This window comes from Sarcophilus harrisii, chromosome 4, assembly GCF_902635505.1.
Source record: "Sarcophilus harrisii chromosome 4, mSarHar1.11, whole genome shotgun sequence".
Lineage (NCBI taxonomy): Eukaryota > Metazoa > Chordata > Mammalia > Dasyuromorphia > Dasyuridae > Sarcophilus > Sarcophilus harrisii.
In genome coordinates this window covers 255,683,654-255,709,238 of record NC_045429.1, presented here as the reverse complement: position 1 = coordinate 255,709,238, position 25,585 = coordinate 255,683,654, and the positions used below count along the sequence as shown (strand labels likewise).

At 33.2% G+C, this 25,585-nt stretch overlaps 1 protein-coding gene across 6 annotated transcripts in view; it reads left to right on the top strand.

Annotated features, from left to right (window-relative positions):
* The window catches only part of MLIP (muscular LMNA interacting protein), a 382,597-nt gene that overhangs the window by 183,054 nt on the left and 173,958 nt on the right, over positions 1-25,585 (top strand). For all 6 annotated transcript variants that reach the window (XM_031964713.1, XM_031964714.1, XM_031964712.1 and 3 more), the window contains exon 5: positions 10,691-10,759. In XM_031964713.1, coding sequence (XP_031820573.1) covers positions 10,691-10,759 — 69 coding nt within the window. The remainder of the gene's footprint in view (positions 1-10,690; positions 10,760-25,585) is intronic.

Below are 25,585 nucleotides of genomic sequence, written 5' to 3'. Positions count from 1 at the left end.
AAAAAGAATAGGATATTTCTCTCAGATATAATTCTAAGCTGGATAGTTCAATAGTTCACTGATCAAATATCTTAGAGTTTTTTTTTTTTTTTTTTTAAGGCTGTAACTTCTATCAACTTTAGTACATAAGTCAAGCAGGCATTCAAATCAGGAAGCTCTTGAGTCAAATTCTTTCTTAACTACTTACTGCTTCTATGACTTTGGACAAATCATTTAACCTAATTGGGATTCAATTCTCCATCTATACAATGAGAGGATTGGATTAAATGGCTTTTACAATCCTTTTTAAACGCTGAATTTGTTATTTTTATGTTTTTTTCTGCTATACACATGAAATCTCATGGAACTTAAAAAAATAAGTGAGAAGATAGATAGGGTTTATGGAAGACAATGTGGTAAAGAGGAAATTCACTGCCTCTGGAGTAAGAGAAAAGAAGTTTAAATCTTTCACAATTTTTCTCTGTGTGATCTTGAACAAACCACTTAATCTTCTTGGTCCTCAGTTTCCTCCTGTGCAAAATGAGGGATTGTTTTAGATTATTGCTGAAATTCCTTCCAGCCCTAAATAGAAAATCCTAATTATTTGAGATTAAGGTGTGTAATTTTTTTTTATTAAGGAATTTTGGAGTTATTCCTTAAGAAATCTACTTTTAAAATTACTTTAAAGCAATAATATTGAAACGTAAAACAATTTTTTTGTATGAGGTATTTCTTATATTTTTGTATTAGTGAAATTATTTCCTGCTTTAGAATTCATAGTCTTAATTTTCTTATTTAAGTATTATCTCCCTTTCTTATTTTACCTCAGACAAATATTTACATAAAAGATAGGTTAGTTATACATATATAATGCAGTCTCTGTGAGATACACAAAAATTTTAGGGCTAACCATGGAGTAAAGAAAACTTGGGTTCAAATCCAGCTACTAATTCATATTAGCTGTGTGCCTAAAAGTAAATCATTTAACCTTTTGCACCTCAGGCTTTCTCAGATTTTAGACTAGCAGTTACTAGTCTGTAACAGACTAGCCTTTAATTTTCATTTGATGGACAGAATTTACTATAATGATGAAATCTTAAGTCTGAAAAACAAAAATAGTGCAATGTGTAAGTGTGCAATAAAGATTAAACAATAAGAAATGGACTCTTCAAACTCATTAACTAAAATAGAGAAAATTACTTTGATTTATTATGTCCAGGCCTCTCAGAAATATCTCTAGTGAATGAGGAGATATTTCAGAATTTATCCAAGATCCAGCTTTAAGAATTTATGAACCTATTCAAGAGGCAGCCTAGCAGAATGAATAGGACTGGCCCTAAAGTCAAATTAACTGATTTACCATATCCAAAGCACTTCTGTAACATTGCAAATTAAACTGAATTGCCTAATTGGTTTCCATGAAGGAATTTCTTTTCTTTTCATTTTTTTCTTTTAATATATCACTAACACTCTTCCTCCTCTATCAAAGAATTTTTCCTTGTAACAGATACATATATACATGTATAATCAAGCAAAATATAGTTAAAAAAACAGAAAAAAAAATGGGCCATGTATGCAAATGTATGCATTGTTCTGTACCAAAAAATTACCACCTCCCTGTTTACAATGTGATGCATACTTTATTTTCATTCTTTGTAGATCATGTAGTCATTGAATTATTTGAAGTGCTTAAGTCTTTAGGTGCTGTTTTCTTCTAGATTTTCTCTATCTCTCTAATACATATTTTATATATAATATTTTATGCAGACTAGGGTCATCCATACATTGTTTTGATTATTTATTTTGCTCTGTATCAGTTCATATAAATCTCTCTAAGTTTTTCTAACTTCTTGATATATTTATATCAAGAAACAAAGATACAAAGAAACAAGGTACAAAGACAATTATAAATTCAAACTTTTACTTTCTTATGGAATAAAATATTCTATGATGTTTTTTGCATTTATCTGTTTACTTTATATGAATTTATCAACTTTTTCTTCCATTTCTCCCTTAGATGATAAAAAAATATAAAACAAAGACAACAAAGCAAAACCAAAACTAAAGCAACTTCATATTAAAAACACATAGTTGAACAGAATACATTCTTACAGTAAAACTGGTTAAAAATGTATACGTGATTTGACCTAGGTTCCTTCAAAGTTGAAACCTGAATTTCTCTTTTGTTTAAAGGATCACAAACAGTTCTTTCTTTCTTTTGGAGCATTTCTTTTCTCTATTGGAAGCTTTCCTTTCCATCTAGTATTAGTATTGTTCAATGAAAGGAAAAAGTAGATAGTTTAGTGACTTTTGGGGCACAATTCTAAATTTTTTTCCTAGAATAGCTGGACCAATTCATGACTTAGACAACCATAAATTTGTGTGCCTGCTTTCCCTCAGCCCTTCCAACATTTGTCATTTTCCATTTTGTCACCTTTGCTATTATGATGGGAATGAGATGGAATCCTAGAACCTTAGAATAGTTTTGATTTTAATTTCTCTTATTAATGGTGGCTTGAACTTTTTTGTTATCAATAGTCTGGATTTCTTTCTTTGAAAATTTTGTGCTTATATTCTTTGGCCATTATTTATTGGAGAATGGATCTTGACAAACATGCTGGAGTATTTTGACTTTTTTCTCTTCAACTCATTTTACAGATAAGGAAACTGAGGCAAACAGGGTAAAGTCACTTGCCCAGGATCATACAACTAGTAAATGTCTGAGGCCTCATTGGAACTCAGGTCTTCCTGATTCCAGACAAGCACTCAATCCACTGCCCCTTCTAACTATATGAATAACGTGTATGTATATATGTATGTGTATGTATAATGAAGGTATCACTGACCATCACTGACATTGAGAAGTCAAGAAAATGAGCAAAATTTTAGTTTAAAAAATGATGATTTATGTTTTAGACAGCTTGGGTTGGATACAAGACAACTGAAATGTTTCTAGAGCAAAGGTTAGAGGTAAGGGATGTAAATGTAGACTGGAAAATACTGCATAGAGATGATAGCTGTAGGCATATGTATGGAAATCTGCAATTATATGTGTGTATGTTGTGTATAGAAACATATAATTTATAAAAATATTAGTTTTCTAATTTTATAACAAAATAACTAGAAAATAATATGAAGGGGTTGAATAAGCAAATATAGGTAGTACACTTTAGTCTACCTGAATAATTGCTGAGTTGATTGAAAATGAAAGAAATACTATTTTCACAACTGGGTTAGGTATAGAAGGGTTCATTGGGGTGGTGAGTTTTCTGCTTAGCCTTGAAGAAAGTAGGAGATTTAGCTTGTAGAGGGAATATTCTAGGAGTTAAAAATATCATGGGCAAAGTCAGGGAGGAGCACACCTTTTTCAAGGAACTATAAATAGGCAAATGTAAGTAAAACAGAATAATACTGGAGAAATAGAACAAGCCTGAATAAACAAGATGGGGAATTTTAATGGAGGAATGGGCCTCAGAGACTAATTTGATCTGATAGTCAATAGGGAGTCATCATGTGTTTTTGAGTTAAGTAGTGACTTCATGAAAGCAGTGTTTTGCAAAGTTTAAATCACATTAAGAACAACTTATGTTAATAGAAAATGAAGCTCTATTAATTCAAAGTGACAGCTCTGAGTGTTATACCCCTTGACATGTCTTTGTTAATTGAGATTAAATAGCATATTAACTGGATATAATATTTGCCATGGAGGAAATAATCAAATTATAATGAAATAACAGCCCGAATGCTCAAGTTCATGCTTAGAATAAAAAAAAAGTGTAGCTTTAGTAAGCCACCAGTAAAAATTAATATGTTTATTTCAAAATTCTTTAGAAAAAGTCATTTGAAAATGAATTTTTACGTTTCATTCATTAATAGAATTAAAGCAAAAAAAAAAAAGCTATGAGATTTAATGTAACACTCACTTTGTAGATAAGGAAACTGTCTTAAAGAAACTCTGAATGATTTTGGATATTCAACTACCCATTTGAAGTACATATGTAAGGTCTCCTATAGTTTTAAATTCTTTGAATTCAAGACATGTCCACTACCACCTAGGTGGCAAAATCAGAATTAAAATCCAGGATTAGAACCCAGACTCCTGAAAGCTAGTACTGTGTTCTCTCTAATATAGGATGCTTCTACTTTCCTCTCTATGCATTAAATTATTGGCAAGAGACAAGACCTTTGCAATATAGTCTTCGAATTCACCTAATTTTTCATCATTTGCAATTCAAGTAGTGTTGTTTTCTGAATATGTAATGATCTTTTTTTAAATCGTGATGCCATAGAAGCAAAATACTTTGCTAGAGTATAATTTTTACCTCAGAAGTATCATAGAAATAATTTTGAATCATCACTTCCCCTTTTTCCTTTTGTTCATTTCCAACCAAGAGAATAAGATTTTATGTAAATGCATGAACAAGTTGGTGAACATGAAAATGAGAATATTGACTGTAATCTGGTATGGAAGTGAAGATATTAAGTTTTGCATTGAAAATAAACATTGATAAAATTCCAATGAAGGGAAATTCATTATAATTTTGATAATAATTTTGCATATATGAAGAATGTTGACCTATTGGTCTTCCACTTCTATTTTCTTTCTTGTTCTTCCTTACTTCCTGCAAGTACAGTTCTAAGTAAAGATCTGTCAACTCTCATGCTATATTGTGTGTGTGTGTGTGTGTGTGTGTGTGTGTGTGTTGTCAGGAGATATAACTTGATCATAAAAAATCATTTAAGTTGATAGATAAATTTTAGGTTAGGAGCATTGTCTTTTGACAAATTTAGCTTCAATGGGTAATGTTATTTTAAAGAATTTTAGGAGGAAATAGACAAAAGCTTTGTGGTATCAAAGCATTTTTTAAAGCTTGTATGGTCTGTTTCTTGTCTTGTTCCTTACACTGGTGTTAATCCTGGCACCGAGCTCTCTTTGAAATTAAGCAGAGCTTCAGATTTAGATCTGTTTTACTCTGACATAGACCAAGATGTGAAATGGGTCTTAGAACACAGATGGCCATCAAATTAAAACATGAACATTTGAAGGCTATTAGTTCAAAGTCTGAACCCAACTGCCTTTTGATATTAAAAATAAAAAGAAATAGCTAGAGTATGCCTGACTCAACTCAGTTACAGAGCATCTCTTTTCAGAGATTGAATAGGAAATTTAGGACATTGAAATGACTCTCTTTCCCTCTCCCTCCCAGACAATATGTAATAGTGGAATATTTTGATTAGGCATACATTTACATAATAGATTTTATAGCCAAGATTCTATATTACATATAAAAGCCCCACCCAGATAACTTTTAATTTGAAACTGGAGCATATCTGGATGTTTTATTTTCAGGAACTTTGATCTTTGAGTTATTTCCTTTCTCTGTGAAGGCTGAGTATCATAAAGCTAATTACTAGCAACTGCAGCTAGGCCTTGAGCTTTTGTTTTATTCTAGGTAGAAACATTTTCCCCAAATTTATTATGGTATAATATCAAGCCTGGCTTTCAAGATAGCCAAGGTAAGCTATTTATCCATTTAATTATTCATTAAATGTGTTATCAGCTATCCTTTAATAATGACATTATCCATCTATCTATTTATCTATCTATATACTTTCCTCCAAAAAGGATTTGATAGCTTACTTGTCATTAAAATTATTTACAAAGAGTACTTGTCTATGAAATCGATTGGAGATTACTGGAAGATGTTTTTGTCTCTTTGAATAGGAACGATATTTCCCTCATGTTTAACTTGCCTTCCATTTAATTGAATTCAACTAAAAGTTGTTAAATGGCAGCTATGTGCCAAGTACTCTATGAGCCATTAGGAATACAAATACAAAATGAAAACAGTCTCTACTTTCATTGAGCTTACATCTTATTGGAGGAAGAAACATTTCCTCTAATAAATTAATAGAAACACACACACACACACACACACACACACACACACACAGAAAGCAGGCTAGTTTTGTTGGGATGTAGAATGAGCAAAGGAAAATATTATGAAATAAGCCAAGAAAGATAGAATACAGCTAGCTTTCAAAGGATTTAAATGTCAAATAGATGAGTTTGTGCTTTATCTTAGGTGCTATTAGGAACCACTGAAATTTTAGAAAGGAGTGAAAGGACTATGGAACAACAATGAAGACATAGTTGTAGTGATAAAGGATGGATTTATTTTGGACCCATTTGTGTTTCTCTGATAATGGAAGCTCAGTGTAAGCACACACAAAAGTAGATTCCATAATTCACTTTGAGTTGGGAATTAGCAAGGAAGTTGTGGACAAGTTGTTATGGAATTCTCTGGAATTAGTGAGATCAGCATTGGGGTACTGGTTTAGTGTCCATGCTGTGTAAGAGAACAAAGAAAGACAGAATAGAGGTTTGTATACTGAAAAACAGGTGTAATAGAAAATAAGACTCCTATGAATGGAGAAAAAGAGATTCTATAGGACTTTAAGTTATAGGAAAGGTTAAGAATAGTAGCCTAAGATCAGGTCAATTCATCAATAAATTATTTAAAATTGGGACAGCTAGATGGTGCAGTGGATAGAACACTGCCCCTGGAGTCAGGAGGACCTCAGTTCAAGTCTACCTTCAATTACTTAATAATCACTAGCTGTGCATCCCTAGGCAAATCACTTAACCTCAATTTCCTTGCCCCTCAAAATAATATAAAATTCTGAAATTGTCGGAATTTATCTAATGCTCTCTTATATTCCATCTTTCCCTTTGTATCTCCTAATTGTTCAATTTCATCATTTTGTTCTTTTTTCTTCAAACTCTCTTACTCCTGCTCTTTCTGTTCTCTCTGATCATTTATTTGCAAACCTTTCAGGTCTAATGTCCCTTTGGTCCAGATACATAAGCACTTTGAAAGCATCTGATAGTAGATTTCCAAAGTATGAGTCATTTGTCATTAATAAGAGGTTATTCTCCTCCCTTTTAAAGTCATTCAGAGTCATATTGATATTATCACTACCCCTAAGGAATGAATGTACTTTTAGCAATTTATGACAGACCTTTGGGGACAATAATCATTATGAAGGTATACTGCACAAATGATAGAGAGCTGGTCTTAGAGCCAAAAACACCTGAGCCTTGTTTCTGGCACAAACTTAATTCTGTGACCCCATCCAGGTTATTTAACCTCTTAGTGGGCATTACTAAAATAATTGAAAAATAAAATAATGTAGTGAACTGCAGCTGGGGTCAGAAAAATCTGAATTTAGTTCCTGTTTCCAACACTCAATAATTGCATGACTTTGGATAAGTCACCTAAGCTCTCAGAGCCTCAATTCTCTCATTTGTAAAATTAGGAGGTCTGACTTGATTACCTTAGGTTTCTTTCTACTCTAAATTAAACTTAACATTGCACTAAGTCTTTTGGTGCAATCTTAGGTGCAACTTTTTAGAGTAAAAGAAGTCAATGGTGGTGCAGTGGATCGAGATTGGGTCTGGAGTCTGGTGAGTTCCAATGTAGCCTTAGACACTACCTATGTGATTTAGGTTTAGTAACTTAACCCTGTTTGCTTCGATTTTCTCATCGGTAAAATGAGATGGGGAAGGAAATGATAAGAATACCCCAAATGGATTCACAAAGATTTAGGCATGTCTGAAGACAACTAATATAGTAAAAGAATTCATAATACAGATCTTTCTCCTCTAAGACCAGCAGGGTTTTTTTCTGGTATGCTCTGAAACTTATATAATATTAATGCTATATTTCACTTTATATTTTGTGGTAATGTTTATGATCCTTTACCCTTGTGTGGCTCTTTTCAACAATAAGATGAATCAAACCAGTTCCAATTGTTCAGTAAAGAAGAGAATCAGCTACACCCAGAGAGAGAACTATGGGAAATGAGTATCGACTACAACATAACATTTCTACTCTTTCCTTTATTGTTTGTTTGCATTTTTGTTTTCCTTCTCAGGTCTTTTTCTTTCTTTCTAGATCCAATTTTTCTTTTGCAGCAAGATAACTGATAAATATGTATCCATATATTGGATTTAACATAAACTTTAACATATTTAGCCTGTATTGGACTACCTGCCATCTAGGGGAGAAGGTGGGGGGAAGGAGGGAAAAAAGTTGGAACAGAAGGTTTTGCAAGGGTCAGTGTTGAAAAATTACCCATGTATATGTTTTGTAAATAAAAAAAACTATAATAATAAAAGAAAAAAAGAAATGACATCTTGAAGTTTATTCAAGTATGTTATCATAACCAGTATGGAACGGTATCAATGCATCATTTATTAAATACCTACAATGTACCAAGCACTGGAGATACAAAAAAAGATATATGCAACAAACAGATATATATAAAGTGAGTTACATACAGGATAATTGGAAATGATAGAGGGAAGGCAGTGGAATTAAGAGAGTTAAGGAAAGGCTTTTTGCAGAAGATGGGAATTTAGGTGAGGTTTAAAGGAGACCAGGCAGGTCAGTAATTGAAATATAGGAAGGAGAGCATCTCCATGGAGAGAGAATACCTGCAACCAAGAGATGGAGTGTTGTTCATGGAACAGCCAGGAGGCCAGTGTTACTGAATCAAAAGGAAGGGAGTTAGGTATAAGGAGACTGGAAAGATAAGAAAGGGCAAGATTATGAAGGGCTTTGAATAGCAAACAGAACATTTCATATTTACTCACGAAAGTGCGAAGCCACTGGAGTTTATTTAATAGTTAGGTATTGTGGTTGCTTTTGGAATAATGAGACAGTATTAGCTGTGTGATCTTGGACAAGTTACTTAACCTCTTCCTAAGACTGTAGCTTCCAAGTTTCCCAGTGGTTAAAATAATAGACCTGGAGTCCTGAAGACTTGAGTTCAAATATGGCCTCACACACTTAGCTGGTGAGCATGGACAAATTGTTTAACCTCTATGTGGTTCAGTTTCTTCATCTGTAAAAAGCATTTTTCACAATGCCTGGCACATAGTAGATGCTATATAAATAGTTATTCCCTTTTCTCCCATTCATTTGAAAAATTAGGTAGATTGGATTTTTCTCATTGTAGCCTCATTAAAGTTACATAGAATTCTTGGGGCTCAGAATACACACATACACATACATATATACACACATATAAATATATATACATAAATACATATTTTGTATATGGGACATAAGAATAACTGAGCTTAATATCTCAATAGTAAGAATAATAAGATAAAACAGGAAATAACACATTCATTTTTCCTCTCCTTGACTTGGTTTCACTCCCTATGAGCCTTTTGACCATGTTCTTACTGGCCCACCCCACTTTTCTCTCATAAATGTGCCAAAATTGCTGCTTATGTCTCTGTCCTTAACTTTCTCAAGCTACTATTATAAAACTTATCTCAAAAGCATTCATAAAATAAATTTCTTTTATTTTATTAAAATGTTATCCTCCCTACAGTCTTTGATATATTTTCTTCAGCACTGGAGTTAGTTAAGAACTAAGAATTCTTTGCTGGCTCACTGCCTCCCTGGAAGCTGGCATGAGACACGATACCTTTGAAGCTATGAAAACCTTGTACTTGGTTCAGCTCCTTGGGTTGTTTGAGCAACATGACAAACCATGCCTTTGATGATAGATCATTTCCTCTTTCTTTTTCTTCCTCGAAATATAATATCCCTAAGCTTTCTACCTTATGACAAATGGTCAGATTTGTCATAATAAAACCGAATTCAGGAAACTGTCTTCTATGTCTCTGGGTCTTGTTGAATGGAATTGTTGTGTTGGGAGAATGAGAATAATGATGAAATGGAGGGGGTGAATTTAAGATCAAAGATTTTGCTTTTGAGTTTTCACAATAACATGCCATATTTATAGAGTTCTTTATAAAGTACTTCAATCACATCAAATTTGTGAAAGTATGCAGTGTAAGTATACTGTCTTGCCCCTCCCTTTTTTTGTAAACTAGCAAATGGACTCCAAGTGGAGTTAAAATAATTAAATAATTTATCTACAGTCTTAGAATTAGTAAATCTCCAGCCCTTGATGTGAACTGAGATCTTCTCCAAGCCCAGGGTTTTTCTTGCTACATCACAGAGTTGTATAATTGGAAAGGAACTGGACATTATTTAGTCTAACCACCTTGTTCTACAGATAAAAAGGTTGAGATCCAGAAAGGGAAAGTTCTTTGTCCAAATTCAAAAGGCACCTTTCTGATCTAAAGTTGAATTGCTGGCTGTGATAAAATTTTTAAGTATGTTCAAATGAGGAGATAATGCACTTTTAAATTTGCATCTTTGTTTAAGTACTACATGTATAGTTGCATGTCAATGTCATTTGAGATTGCATGGGGCATCATGTTCATTTGTGGTATAAACAATGAATATATGACACATGCCTAATAATTATTTCAAGGAGAGACTATTTGCTGAATAGTGTTCTTATTAGGGATGCTGTTAATGAATAGTTTCATCAGTGTTTCTGAGCTTTGAAACTGAATGGCATATAATTGGATACAGTCAGTGGATTTATCTCACGGCTGTATTTTTTTTTTTTTTTGGGTGTGTGTGTATCTTGGTTCTAATAGTACATTAACATGATGGCCTAATTTTTCCACCTGAAAAAGGTTGTTCTATCATAATAATTTTCCTACTTCCATTGATAACTTGTCTTTTAACTTTGATAGAACTAATCTAGCTTTATCTTCTTTTCTCCTTTCCTGTGTTCATTTCTACCCTTGCTTTCTGGCTATTCATTTAAACAGTACAAGATCAAGTCCAACTACAAGGCCTTTGCAGCAATCCCTACAAACACAATACTTTTGGAACAGAAGGTTAGTATTGATTTACAAAGTTATGAATTGTACTTTACAATGTTTATTCTATTTCCCAAAGTACTCATGTTTCTTTAATTTCTGTTGGTAATATTTCACTTGAAATCTTGTCTTCACTAATAAGTTAGTAAGCATTTATTATGTACCTACACATGCCAAGCACTGCATTAATCCAAAAAGGGAAAACAGTTCCTGTTTTCAGTTCTCAAACAAATTGTTTCACTTCTATATGCCTCAGTTTCTTTTTTTTTCAGAGAAGCATGAAAAGATTTATTGCAGATAGAAACAGACATGTGTAGATATAGTGTTAGTAATAATAATGTTAATGAAAGCAACAATAGCAGCAAAAAAAATGAAACTGAATGCAATGTAATTCTTTTTTTTTAAATTTAATAGCCTTTTATTTACAGGTTATATACATGGGTAACTTTACAGCATTAACAATTGCCAACCCTCTTGTTCCAATTTTTCACCTCTTACCCCCCATCCCCTCCCCCAGATGGCAGGATGACCAGTAGATGTTAAATATATTAAAATATAAATTAGATACACAATAAGTATACATGACTAAACCATTATTTTGCTGTACAAAAAGAATCAGACTCTGAAATATTGTACAATTAGCTTGTGAAGGAAATCAAAAATGCAGGTGGGCATAAATATAGGGATTAGGAATTCAATGTAATGGTTTTTAGTCATCTCCCAGAGTTCTTTCTCTGGGCGTAGCTGGTTCAGTTCATTACTGCTCCATTGGAAATGATTTGGTTGATCTCATTGCTGAGGATGGCCAGGTCCATCAGAACTGGTCGTCATATAGTATTGTTGTTGAAGTATATAATGATCTCCTGGTCCTGCTTATTTCACTCAGCATCAATTCGTGTAAGTCTCTCCAGGCCTTTCTGAAATCATCCTGTTGGTCATTTTTTACAGAACAATAATATTCCATAATATTCATATACCACAATTTATTCAGCCATTCTCCAACTGATGGGTATCCATTCAGTTTCCAGTTTCTAGCCACTACAAAAAGGGCTGCCACAAACATTCGTTATGCCTCAGTTTCTTTGGAATACCTCATGGTTTATTCTGTTTAGAACTTAAAAAAGGTTTTAAGACAGCATCAAGAGTTTCTAAATTTTATTGTTGCCCAAACAACAACATCTACCATAACATCTTGCAACTTGAAGGACTTCTTGAGATAATCCTCTTTGATTTACTCCTTTTCCTTTGCAAAATTTTGACCAGGAGGGTAGAAGTGATGTTAAGCAAAGATAGAAGAGGGTAGGTATATCAATGTATGGCAATATATCTTTTAGGTACTCAAGTTAGGGGTTTGTATGATCATAATGACTGTAACTGATGATTAGAGAGATATGATTTATTGGAGATTAATATTCTTCTGTTGAGTCTTGATGAAGTTCCTAAATAACTCAAGGGCTAGAAAAGTTTGAGAATCTTTATGAATTCAGCTATCCTTGCTATCCTTCAGGCTTCCTTGAACTGAATTTGCTGTTTTAATGTAGGCAAATAATCCTGGGATTCCATTTATCTCAGCTTTAGATAGTTAATAAGCTACTTTCACCAGGGTCTAGTATCTTTTTTGGCATGTAAATAAAATAATGCAAGACTTGATTTGTGGGATTCTGTACTTTGTTTAATGAACACCATTCAGAGACAGGAATGTAGATGAAATTACATTTGAACTGAAGATAAATCAATTACTTTAGTGGAAATGCCAATTTTACATTTAATAATATTTTATGATGATTTATTTCGGTAATATAGGCTTCAAAGACATGGAGCCAACTATTTTTTTTAGGTTATTACAATGTTTCAAATATTGCTATTAAGGTTTTACACTAGGTGTTATTTTAATTACTACTTTATAAATCTCCACTCATGCTTTCATTTATTTGAAAGGAGAGCTATTCCTTCACATCATTCTTTATGTATGAAACATAGATGTACATAAGTTGAAAAACACCCTTACAGCACACACCTTACATAGTTGTTTCCTGATGTTTGTAACCCACAATTTGTTTCTTATTTCTATAGCTCTGGGCTCCAGGGTTTCTGACCAAGAATTCTTTTCTCCCAAAGTTCTGTTCAATATCATTTATTTTCCATCATATAGTTCCACTCAATACAATGGTGAAAAAAAGGAGCTTATTTAATAGCATTAGGAAGAGAAGAATAAAATAAGGGGAGGGGAAGCAAAGGGAAGGAAGGAAGCTTTAATTATTCTGTGTCAGGAACTGTGCTAAGTGCTTTATCAATATTATTTAAGTTGACATTGAAGGGACTTCAAGAGGAATTAGAAATCTTGTTTGTTTAGGGAAATGGGAACTGTCAGTAACAAATTAGTAAAAATTGGAAAGGGTCACTGTGGAGGGAAATGGTGGTGATATTCCCTTGCTACTTCTTCTCAAACCAAATGGAGTTGAGGCTGTGGTGGTGAGTTTCCTTGAAGCCCATTTGTCCCTGCCTATCTTGAGAAGTCTTTTTTTTTTTTTTAATAACTTTTTATTGAAAGAACCCATGCCAGGGTAATTTTTTTTACAACATTATCCCTTGCATTCACTTCTGTTCCGATTTTTCTCCTCCCTCCCTCCACCCCCTCCCCCAGATGGCAAGCAGCCCTATACATGTTAAATAGGTTACAGTAGATCTTAGATACAATATATGTGTACAGAACCGAACAGTTCTCTTGTTGCTTAGGGAGAATTGGATTTAGAAGGTATAAATAACCTGGGAAGAAAAACAAAAATGCAGGCAGTTTACATTCATTTCCTAGTGTTGTTTCTTTGGTGTAACTGCTTCTGTCCATTCTTGATCAATTAAAACTGAGAGCTTCTCTTTGTCGAAGAAGTCCACTTCCATCAGAATACATCCTCATACAGTATGGCTGTTGAGGTATATAATGATCTCCTGGTTCTGCTCATTTCACTTAGCCTCAGTTCATGTAAGTCTCGCCAATCCTCTCTGTATTCATCCTGCTGGTCATTTCTTACAGAACAATAATATTCCATAACATTCATATACCACAATTTACTCAACCATTCTCCAATTGATGGGCATCCATTTATTTTCCAGCTTCTAGCCACTACAAACAGGGCTGCCACAAACATTTTGGCACATACAGGTCCCTTTCCCTTCTTTAGTATCTCTTTGGGGTATAAGCCCAGTAGAAACACTGCTGGATCAAAGGGTATTCACAGTTTGATAACTTTTTGAGCATAGTTCCAAATTGCTCTCCAGAATGGCTGGATGTGTTCACAATTCCACCAACAATGTATCAGTGTCCCTGTTTTCCCACATCCCCTCCAACATTCCGCATTATCTTTCCCTGTCATTCTCGCCAATCTGACAGGTGTGTAGTGGTATCTCAGAGTTGTCTTAATTTGCATTTCTCTGATCAATAGTGATTTGGAACACTCTTTCATATGAGTGGTAATAGTTTCATTTGTCTGTTCATATCCTTTGACCATTTGTCAATTGGAGAATGGCTTGATTTCTTATAAATTAGCGTCAGTTCTCTATATATTTTGAAAATGAGGCCTTTATCAGAACCTTTGACTGTAAAAATGTTTTCCCAGTTTATTGTTTCCCTTCTAATCTTGCCTGCATTAGTTTTGTTTGTACAAAACCTTTTTAATTTGATATAATCAAGATTTTCTATTTTGTAGTCAATAGTGATCTCTAGTTCTTCTTTGGTCATAAATTCCTTCCTCTTCCACAGGTCTGAGAGGTAAACTATCTTATGCTCTTCCAATTTATTTATAATCTCATTCTTTATGGCTAGGTCATGAACCCATTTTGTCCTTATCTTCGTGTACAATGTTAAATGTGGGTCAATGCCTAGTTTCTGCCATACTAATTTCCAATTCTCCCAGCAATTTTTGTCAAATAATGCATTCTTATCCCAAAACTGGGGTCTTTGGGTTTGTCAAACACTAGATAATTAAAGTTATTGGCTGTTTTGTCCTTTGAACCTAACCTATTCCATTGATCAACTAGTCTATTTCTTAGCCAATACCAGATGGTTTTAGTAACCGCTGCTTTATAATATAATTTTAGATCTGGTACAGCTAAGCCACCTTCATTTGATTTTTTTTTCATTAATTCCCTTGAAATTCTTGACCTTTTGTTTTTCCATATGAATTTTGTTGTTATTTTTTCTAGGTCATCAAAATAGTTTTTGGGGAGTCTGATTGGTATAGCACTAAATAAATAGATTAGTTTAGGTACTATTGTCATTTTTATTATATTTGTTCACCCAATCCAAGAGCATTTAATGTTTTTCCAGTTGGTTAGATCAGACTTAATTTGTGTGGAAAGTGTTTTGTAGTTTTGCTCATAAAATTTCTGATTTTCCCTTGGCAGATAGATTCCTAAATATTTTATACAATCATTACTTACTTTAAATGGATTTTCTCTTTGTAACTCTAATTGTTGGGTTTTGTTAGTGGTATATAAGAATGCTGATGACTTATATGGGTTTATTTTGTATCTAGCAACTTTGCTAAAGTTGTGGATTGTTTCTAATAACTTTTTAGTAGAATCTCTGGGGTTCTCTAAGTATACCATCATATCATCAGCAAAGAGTGATAATTTGGTTTCCTTATTGCCTATTCTTATTCCTTTAATCTCTTTCTCAACTCTTATTGCCAAAGCTAATACAATATTAAATAGTAACGGTGATAGTGGGCAACTTTGTTTCACTCCTGATCTTATTGGGAATATCTTGAGAAATCTTGAAGTTGTCAATCCTTTCCCTTTCTAGATTCATAAGATAGCAAGGGAATAAGATAGCAACAATCATTTGTTTAGATAATAAAATTGATTACTTATAATCCTTTTCCTTGTGATGCACAGTAATAACATACCAATTGTCTCCCTGCATTTTAAATAATCTATTAAGATAGAATAGCGCAAGATTAAAAGAGTAGATTAGATTTGAATTCAGATTGCCTGAGTTTAAATCCCCTTTCTTCTACTTTCTACCTGTGTGACCTTGGAAAATCATGTAACTTCTTTAAACCTTAGTGGTTGATCTTTAAAAATAGAGGGCTGCAAGCAAAACCAGGAATACGTTGTACACAATAATAGCAAGGATATGTGATAATCAACTATGAAAGTCTTGGTTCTTCTTAGTGGTTCGGTGATTCAAAGCAATCTCAATAGACTGAACAGAAAATTGCATCTGCATCCAGAAAAAGAACTAAGGAGATCAAATGTAAATCAACATATGCTATGTTCACTTCTTTTTTTTTTCCTGTTTTTTTCCTTTTACTCTGATTCTTTTCTCCAAACATGATTAATAAAGCAATGTGTGTTAAAATAAATTTTAAAAAAGTTTATGGGAAAAGATGGACAAAAAAATAGAGGGGTGGATTAGCTGACCTCCGAAGTCCCTTCCAGCTCTATAACTATGATCCTGTAAAGATTGGTATATTGTTAGAATTGGTTCCAAAATATAATGAATTATTCAGTTTACTGTATTCGACTAAATTTTATTTAGTAAATATTTATCAAGTTTCATCCTATATACAAGGACCTGGAAGATATAAAGATGGAAAAGATATGGTTCCTATTTTCAAGACTCTTACAGTCTGGAAAAAGGATAAAACATATATAAAAGCAAGTATAATGAAAAAAAAATCATTTGAATGCCACTGGAAAGATACAAAGTATCATGAGGTATTAGATGAGGAAAATATAACATCTGATTGTAAGGATCAGGGAAGATTTTCACAAAGAAATGACATTTGAGCTGGACCCTGAAGGATGGATGAATACAATTTTGACAAGAGGAGAGGGTGTGAGTGGGTGTAGGAGATATTCATGGTAGAAGAAACACAGGAGAAAAGGCCAACTAATGCATAAAGGAGAATGCATTGTCTTTTTTAATTTGTCAGTTGACAAAATTAATTGTACTGGGTGATAAGGTCTATAGAATGAATATGGAACCATTAGTTTAAAGTTTCATTAGTGACTCATTTCATGATGCTATGCAATTCTTGTGATTACAAAACCTAATTTTTGTTCAATTTCTATTTCATACATGTGAGTGCTGCTTGCTTTTATACAAAGTTTTGAGCAAAATACATTGCATGAAGAATATATTATTTATACCCTTTTCAATGAACTAATGAACAAACGAAGACACCTACAAATGTAGGATACTTTTAGAGTTAGAAGTTTCCTTATTTTATACACCTTTCTTAAATATTCTGCTCTTCTTCCAAATGAGGAAGTAGAAAGCCAAAGGAGTTAAGTGACTTTTTCAATGTCATACCATTAATTAGGACCAATGATCTTGATCCTTAAATTCATGTTTTTTCCCTGTTATATGTTACCTTTCAAATGAGCACTGAGAAATAATGATTCCTTGACCAAAATAAATTATTGCTGCAATCTGTACCTTAGTTAAATGTCACAAAATTTCCAATGTTTGTTCCTTTCTTTTTTTTTTTTTATGTCAGTCCAGATTCTCCTAATTTTGCAAAGTTTTCCCCAACTAGTAATTACTTTAAAAAGATGACCTAGATCTAGGACAGTCTTTTTTTTTTTTTTTTTTTTTCCTTTATGGACACCTTTGGTGGTCTGATAAAATGTTCCTAAATGCATGGAATGAAATGTAGGATTATAAAGGAACCCAATTTTTATTGAAATAGTTATTAAAATATAAAAAAAGAACATTCACTACCCCAGGTTAAGAACCATTGTCAGAAGAGAATCCTGTTAAGTAAATTTCTTCCACTAATACAGTTTGACAAATCTCCTTAACTTCTACTCTTGGAGAGTTGAGTAAAACTCAGAGAACTTAAGTGACTTGTCACACATTTTCCACATGTGAGAAGCAGAAAGTCCAAAATTCAAGGCCAATGTGGTCCATCTTCCATCTACTATATCATATTGCTATTCAACAAATAATTAAACTTAAAAGTTTAAAAAACAGGTGACTTACCTTTATGATTTTTGGGTTTCTGTTCATTATCTGTCATATTTCTTGAATGGGATTTTGCTGTTCTTTTCAACAATGCTGTTCTTCTTAAATTAGTCAGTGTATTCATGTTTGCCTACACAGTAGAACTCATCTTGTTCTATTGAAGTCAAAGACTGTTATTTTTGAATGGAGTAGGAAAATCAGTACTATAATCCTTAAGTGCACATCTCCTTCAGGAAGAATCAGCACTCTGGAAGGTACTGAAATTGTTAAAGACCGAGAATGAAAGATTCTTTGCAACAATTCTTTGCTTTCCCTGAACATTGGTTTCCTTCCATGAAGCTTTCATATAGATGAAACCATTTATACTGAAATGCTTTTGATGGTTTGCTAATTAGACTTATGAGTGTTAGTTCCAAAGTGAATATATTTTATGCAGATTTTTTTTTGGAACATATCATGTTATAACCATTTCAAATCAATGAGTATATTTTAAATCTCTACTGGGTGCCAGGCACTGTGCTGAGAATTGAGGATACAATGAAAGACAAAACAAGTATAACAACAATAAAGAAAGTTCTCAAGGAACTCACAAATAAATGATGGAGACAGCATTCCAAAATATGTAAAACAGATTAAATTGGATATCATATCAGAAAGAAGGCACTAGGGAGATATGGAAATACTTCCATGGAGATGGGATTTTAACTGGGACCTGAAAGAAGTGAGAAGTGAGGAAGTAGAGATGAGAAGGGAGTAGAATTCCAAGCATGAAGAATAACCAATAAAAAGGTATAGAGTCTGGAAATGGAATGTTGTAGAACATAAAAAACGATATTAAATTCTGAAAATTAAAAAAAAAGTTCCTTGAGGGTGTTTTTCTCTCTCAATTGAAGCTAAATAGAAATTTATGACTGCACATGGAACTTAATTTTAGTTATCCAAGATAAGGCTATTTATTATTGGGCTGAGTCTATGATTTCTGTTCTTTGATATCCACTCTGAATAAAACTTACATTTGTGTCTATGTGTGTGTGTGTGTGTGTGTGTGCGTGTGTGTGTGTGTGTGTGTGTGTGTGTATGTGTGTATAAATATCAGCTTATATCAAGATAGATACACATATTTATAAAGATCTATGTATATATGGTGATATGTGTCTATCTAGATAAGGAGATAGATATTTTATCTTTACATAAATAAAAACTATATAAACTGATAGTTATCTGTAAACTGATAGATATTTTTGTCTCTATTTCTTAAGCTATATTTCAATTATGTGGAACTTCAGAGTTTTGTTACTCCTATTAAATAATTAATTACCAAACTGAAGATTTAAATTTATAAGAAATAGAGAATTAGAGTTTGAAGGACTCTTAGATGTAATGGGCTAAAGCTCGAGTTGATGCACTGAGGTCCCAAGCACATGAGGCTAAATAGTAATTGGGCCATACTCTATTAATATATTTGCTTGGAGAAAGAATGGCCCCTGCCCACTCTTTGTGCAAGTCCTGATGTGTTGTATAGGAAATGATGATTTTAGTGGGTGGAGGCAGAGGGGTGGAGAGACTGCTGGCTGGCTTCTGGTCTGGCTAGCTTCTTGATGCAGCTGCACACATTGCTATCACGATCCCTCCTTCACCTCTGATCACCCTTCACCTCTGATCCTTCTTCACCTCTACCGAGAATAAAGATTGAAGATTTTCCCTTAGCCTGAATTCCTGACTCCGGCTGATTTTAAAATACCCGGTCATCACATTTGGAGCTATATTTCAATTATGTGGAACTTCATATTTTTGTTACTCCTATTAAATAATTAATCATCAACATGAACATTTAAATTTATAAGAAATAGAGAATTAGAGTTTGAAGGACTCTTAGAGATAGCGGTTCTAAGACTCTCATATTTGATGAAGATATGCAGATCTAGAAAGATGGCCTAATATCATGCAGATATAGAGATGTCAGTTGGATTCAGGAATTGAGCTCAGATCCTTTTACTCCCATACTAGAAGTTTTCATTCTGTACCATGCAACTTTTGCATGCTCCGTTTTTTTTTTTTTCAGTAAAAATTTGGAAAGTAATTATTCTAAATTCAAATACTTAGGTAACTATTGGTGTCAATGATCTAAAAAGGCAGTTTGGTAAAGACTTTAATCAATTTATCATCATAATGTTTTTAGATGCATAGAATAAAGTGCAATAGCTTCAATATTAATTATATTGAAATAAAGATGTATTTATTTTTCCCATCCAAGCAGGGTCCATAAACTTCAGGATAAGAACCTTGGGACTAAGGGTTCTTACTAACTTTAAAGTATGGTCACATGAAAGATACTTGCTTTGGACACAGAACATCCTTTTGCTTAGAATGTATTGCAATGCAAACTTTCTTGCATTGTAGACAACTGATTGAGCCTCAAACACTTTGCAACTTTTACCTAGGCAAAAAAGGAGCGATTAAGTCAGTAATAACAATTAAAAAAGTATGATTTTGGAGCTTTGCCTACAAATTGTTCTTTTCTTTGGTGTACTCCCTGAGTAAATTTTCTACAAATCAATTTTATCTTCTTCCACTAAATTTTTCTATTTAAGTGTTCTCAAAGTATGAATGTGGAATGGGCTTCTCAAATTGTATGCCAACAAACTGAGATTTGTGGCAGGGCCTACCAAGCTAGAAAAATTTTGGCTTCCCGACCAGCAAACGTTTATTAAGCACCTACTATATACCAGACACTCTACTAAAATTTAGAAATACAGAAAAAGGCAAAAACAGTCTTTCCTCCCCAAATGCTTACATTTTGATTGAGGAGATGACGCACAGATATTTGCAAGATATATAAAATATAGATTACATATACAATATCTATATTATAAATCTATATCAGATATATTATAACATGTAAATACACATGGGGTATAAATATATAACTATACATATATGTTATATATGCATGTATATGTTATATATCTACACAAACCCACATACATACACATATGTACATACCTTCACAGACACATGCACACATATTTATGTATAAATATATGTATATATGTATATATGTGTGTGTATAATATATATTATGTATATATACATGTCAAATAATTTCAGATATAATCACTAGTAGTAGGAAAGATGGGAAAGATCCTCTATAGAAGATGAGATTCTAACAAAATTTTGAAAGGAAGTCTGGAGATGGGGGCAAGAGGGGAGCACATACTAGACATGGAAGACAACCAGCAAAAAGTTTATAAAGATGAAGTGTTATGTGTGTGGAGAAGGAAGTAGCATCATTTTGCTAAATTATAGAATGCATGGAGGGAAATAAAATGTAAAAAATCTCAAAGGTAGAAAGGGTCCAGGCTGTGAAGAGTTTTAAATATGAGTCGGGAATTCTACATTTGATCCCAGAGGTAAAAGAGAGTCATTGAAGCTTATTAATTAGAGGTGGTAGTGGTAGTGGTGGTAGTTGTGAACTGTATTGCAGAGAATGATATGATCCAACCTGCACTTTACGAAAATCATTTTTGCAGTTGAATAAAAGATGATTTGGCAGGGAGAGACACCAGTCAAGCCAACCAATTAGAATTCTATTGTACTAATCCAAGTGATGAAGCCTGAACAAAAATGGTTGCCAAGTGAGTGGAGGCAAGGGGGACATGTATAAGAGGTATTATAAAAATAGAAAGACAAGATTTCACAGCAGATTAGATATGAGGGAATGAGTCTAAGTGTGGACTCCAGGACAACACTAAGGTCTAAGCCTGGTTGACTGGGAGAATTGTTTCCTCTAAACAGTAATAGGAAAGTTGAAAAAAGGGAAGGATTTTTGGGGAACGGTCATGAGTTTTGTTTTGGCATTCTAAGTACGAGATGCTACTAGACTTTCTAGTTCTAAATGGCAATAGCAATTTGAAGGGCATTTGGCTATATGAAAGTGGATACACATACACACACATGTTTGCATATACAAATAAATAAATGAATATTTAATAAACAAACAAATAAATATGTATATGATCAGACAATGATCAGATATATGTGTATATATGTATATATATACAAACATATGTCATCTTCATAGAGATGATCATTGATCAGTGATTAGCCTGTGATCAAACTCATGTATGTGGGATGAAATTACCCTAGAAGAAAGGAGAAGAAAAAGGGACTCAGGACAAAGTATTGGGTGACATTCATTGATAGTGGGTATGATCTGGATGAAGATTCAGAAGAACAGGTCAAAGAAGTGAAAGCGAACCAGGGAAATCACCAAAAGATGATTTAAAAAAAAAATATATATATATATATATATTTGGCCATGGCAACCTGTGGAGATCATTTACTAAAACATGGAAGTTTGGTGATCTTTTTCAGTAGAGAAAATGGCCACCTTGATGAAAGCATTTATCTTTAGAAGTATTACAATATTAGAATAGTACATGTACTTTGTCATTCCCAGGAATCATGAGGAATTTGATATGATTTATCTTAGGCAAAAGAATTTGACATGATATCTGTAATATCAAATAAGATATTATGGAACTGCCTATCCATTGACTATCTCTGTGAGGGACCAAATAGTAAGAAGAAATAAGTCTTAAGTGTAAGGCCACAAACTGGGAATGGGAAGCTGAATGTTCTATGAGAACAATACTGGATTTTGAATAAAAGGGTAAGGGTTTATCTACTACTTCTGATGTTTACTTCCTATGTGATGTTGTACAGTCACAATTTTCTTGGACTTTAGTTTTTTTCTCTGTAAAATGAAAGGATTGGAGGAGCTGACTTCTAAGGTACTCACTAACTTTAGATCTATTTTCCAAATAATTTTTTTCCCAATAGGCTTGAGGAATAGTCAAAATCTTATGGGATTTCCAACGACAAAAACTTTAGAATTTAGGATCAATAGCTCTATTTATGATGCTTTTAAATTATCACTCTTTGCCTAGAAGTCCTGGTAATTGAGGGTATTAGCAAAGATTTCATGTAGAAGGTGGCACATGAACAGAAATTTGAAGTTAATCCTAAATAGTGAAGGTGAAGAAATAGAGAGCATTGAAGGTATGGGAGACAAAGAATGCAATTAAGCACCAACTGTGTGTCAGCCACTATAATAAATTAAAATAAAATTTAACCCTTGCTATAGAAAAGCTCAGAATCTACTGGGGGCAAACTATCCACACAAACAATCTATACACAGGATAAATTGAAAAAAAGTCAATAGAGATAAGGCACTGAAATAAAGAAAAATTGGGAAAAACCTTCTAAAAAAGGTAGGATTTTAGTTGTGATCTGAAGAAAGTCACAGAAGCCAGGAGGCAGAGATAAAGAGATAGAATGTTTCAGGCATGTGGGAGAGTCAGTGAAAATGAGTGGAGTTGGTAAATAGAATGACTAGCTATTTCTTAAATATATAATAATTTCTCTCCTTCCCCAACTACATATGGATAACAGCTAATTCATTTTGACTTAAGATTTTAAAGCTTAATTTTAAAAAAATTGAACATATTACATTTATTTATTTATTTTTGTAAGGCAATTGGGGTTAAGTAACTTATCCAGGGCCACACAGCTAGTAACTATTAAATATCTATGGCCAATTTGATCAGGTCCTTTACTTTAGGGTCAAACTTAATTGTTTTCTGAGAAGGATGGTTAATCTGTCTGGAAATGTTACTTAGTACATAGTCAATTGTAGTTGCTTACTGTGAACAAGGAGCAAAGCACCTTATATTCTTCATGAGGAATTCACTTAGAGTAGTTACACATGGATTTCAATTCTTAATTCCAGTATTTTCTTATGAAAAAGCCTCAAAATTTAATCTGGGTTTGAGTTCCAACTCTGTCATATATTAGTATAATTTTGGGCAAGTCTCTTAATTTTTCTTGCTTCAGTTTCCTTAGCTGTAAAATTCTGGGATAGGAATAAACTAGATGATTTTTGAGTTCTCTATATATGAGGCATATATTTCCACTTTTCTCCAAAACCCAACTATTCATAACCAATAAATCATCTTTTACATTACTTGAATGTTTCCTATTGAGAATCTCAGAGGTGTGCCCTATATGTACCTAAATGAATTAGAGTGATGTAAGTAGTAATATAAATTTCTAGTAAGTACTTTCTTACTGTCATTTATTACATTCAATCAAAATGAAAAATGTTATAGATAAAGGAATAACAACTTGCTGGTTTATTTGTCAGACACTGATCTGTTAAATTTCTGTCAATCTCTCTTTTTATGGCCCTGTTTTTAATGTACTTTTCAGTTTTAAAAATAAAATAGCTACTTTTAAAATACTTGGTAGAAATAGAATTGTATATTTGAATAAATATCCCCTATTCAATAAGAGATCAATTATTATAAATTTCAAGACTAATCTAGTGCCACCAAGTTCATTTTAGCTTTTATTCTTTCCTAGAACAGGTTTCAAAAGAGCTGGAAGTATCCACCTTCTTTTCAACTGATTTATTAAGTAATCTTAAACCAAGAAAGGTAAAGATAGGTCAGTTTCTTGTAAAATAGAGAAATAAAATAGATGTGGATTTCTATTTAGAATCATAAGAAAGTTCAGAACTTGGCAGCATATAAGCAGTAGAAACCTCTTGTGATAGCAAGATTTGATTATCAGCTCTTGTCACACAAACCACAAAAGCTAGTGGGACTTCCTATTGATTGCTGGAAAATCAGAGAAAACAGATGACCCTATGTACAAGGCTTAGAACTGCTGATGATTCTGGTTGATCAGAGCCATCAGAGACTCTAATGCCAGAGTGACAAACAGTTGATATAGCAGCTGATTAAAAGGTTGACAGCATGGACTCAGTGTGAAGGAAACTTCATATCATTTATCAGTTTTTCCAGCTCTATTATTGTACATTAACTTTTTAGTACCATGAGTAAAGTGATCATCTGTTATGAAGGAAAATAACTGCCACAGGCCTTTAGGAAACCCTGAAATTCTTTCATAAAAATAGTAATTCTGGCCTTACTTGCTTCAAATCATTAGGAATTACGGAATTGGAAGGCACATTAAAATTCTTCTAATCTAGCAATCCCCATCTATAGAATCTTGGACAAGCAGTAATTTGGACTCTGCATGAGATGATCCAATGGAATTTCTTTGTTGTTGTTTTTAAATAGTATCTTATTTTTCTAAATACTTGCAAAGACAAATTCAACATGCACCTTTGCAAAACATTGTGTTCCAAATTTTTCTCCATCTCTCCTTCCCTCCCCCTCTCCTAATTAAACATGTACAGTTCTTTTAAATGTATTTTCATCATGCAGCACAAGAAAAATCAGATCAAAAGGGAAAATGAAAAAGAGAGAGAGAGAGAGAGAGAGACAGAGAGAGAGAGAGACAGAGGGAAACGGAGAACAGAAAACAAATAACAAAAAGGTGAACATGTTGTGCTTTGATCCACATTCAGGCTCTATAGTTCACTCTCTGAATGTGGATGGCCTTTTTTCATCATAAGTTTATTGAAGTGGCCTTGAATTACCTCATTGTTGAAAAGAGCCAAATCTACCACAACTGATTATCATATAATCTTGTTGTTGTATCCAGTGTTCTCTTGGTTCTTCTTGAGTCACTTAGCATAATTTCATATGTGTCTTTCCGGGTTTTTCTGAAATCAGCCTACTCATCATTTTTTGTAGAACAGTAATATTCCATTACATCCATATACCATGACTTATTCAGTCTTCCTCAATTGATGGGCATCCTGATGTGGAATTTTTAAGGGTGGAAATCTGACTTACCCCTAGTCTCAGCCTTACTGAATGACAGATTTCAATTATCTCAGAATATGTCTTTAGGACATTTAATTCCTTTCTTCTCTTTTTGAGTCAGTACATATGTATTTTATT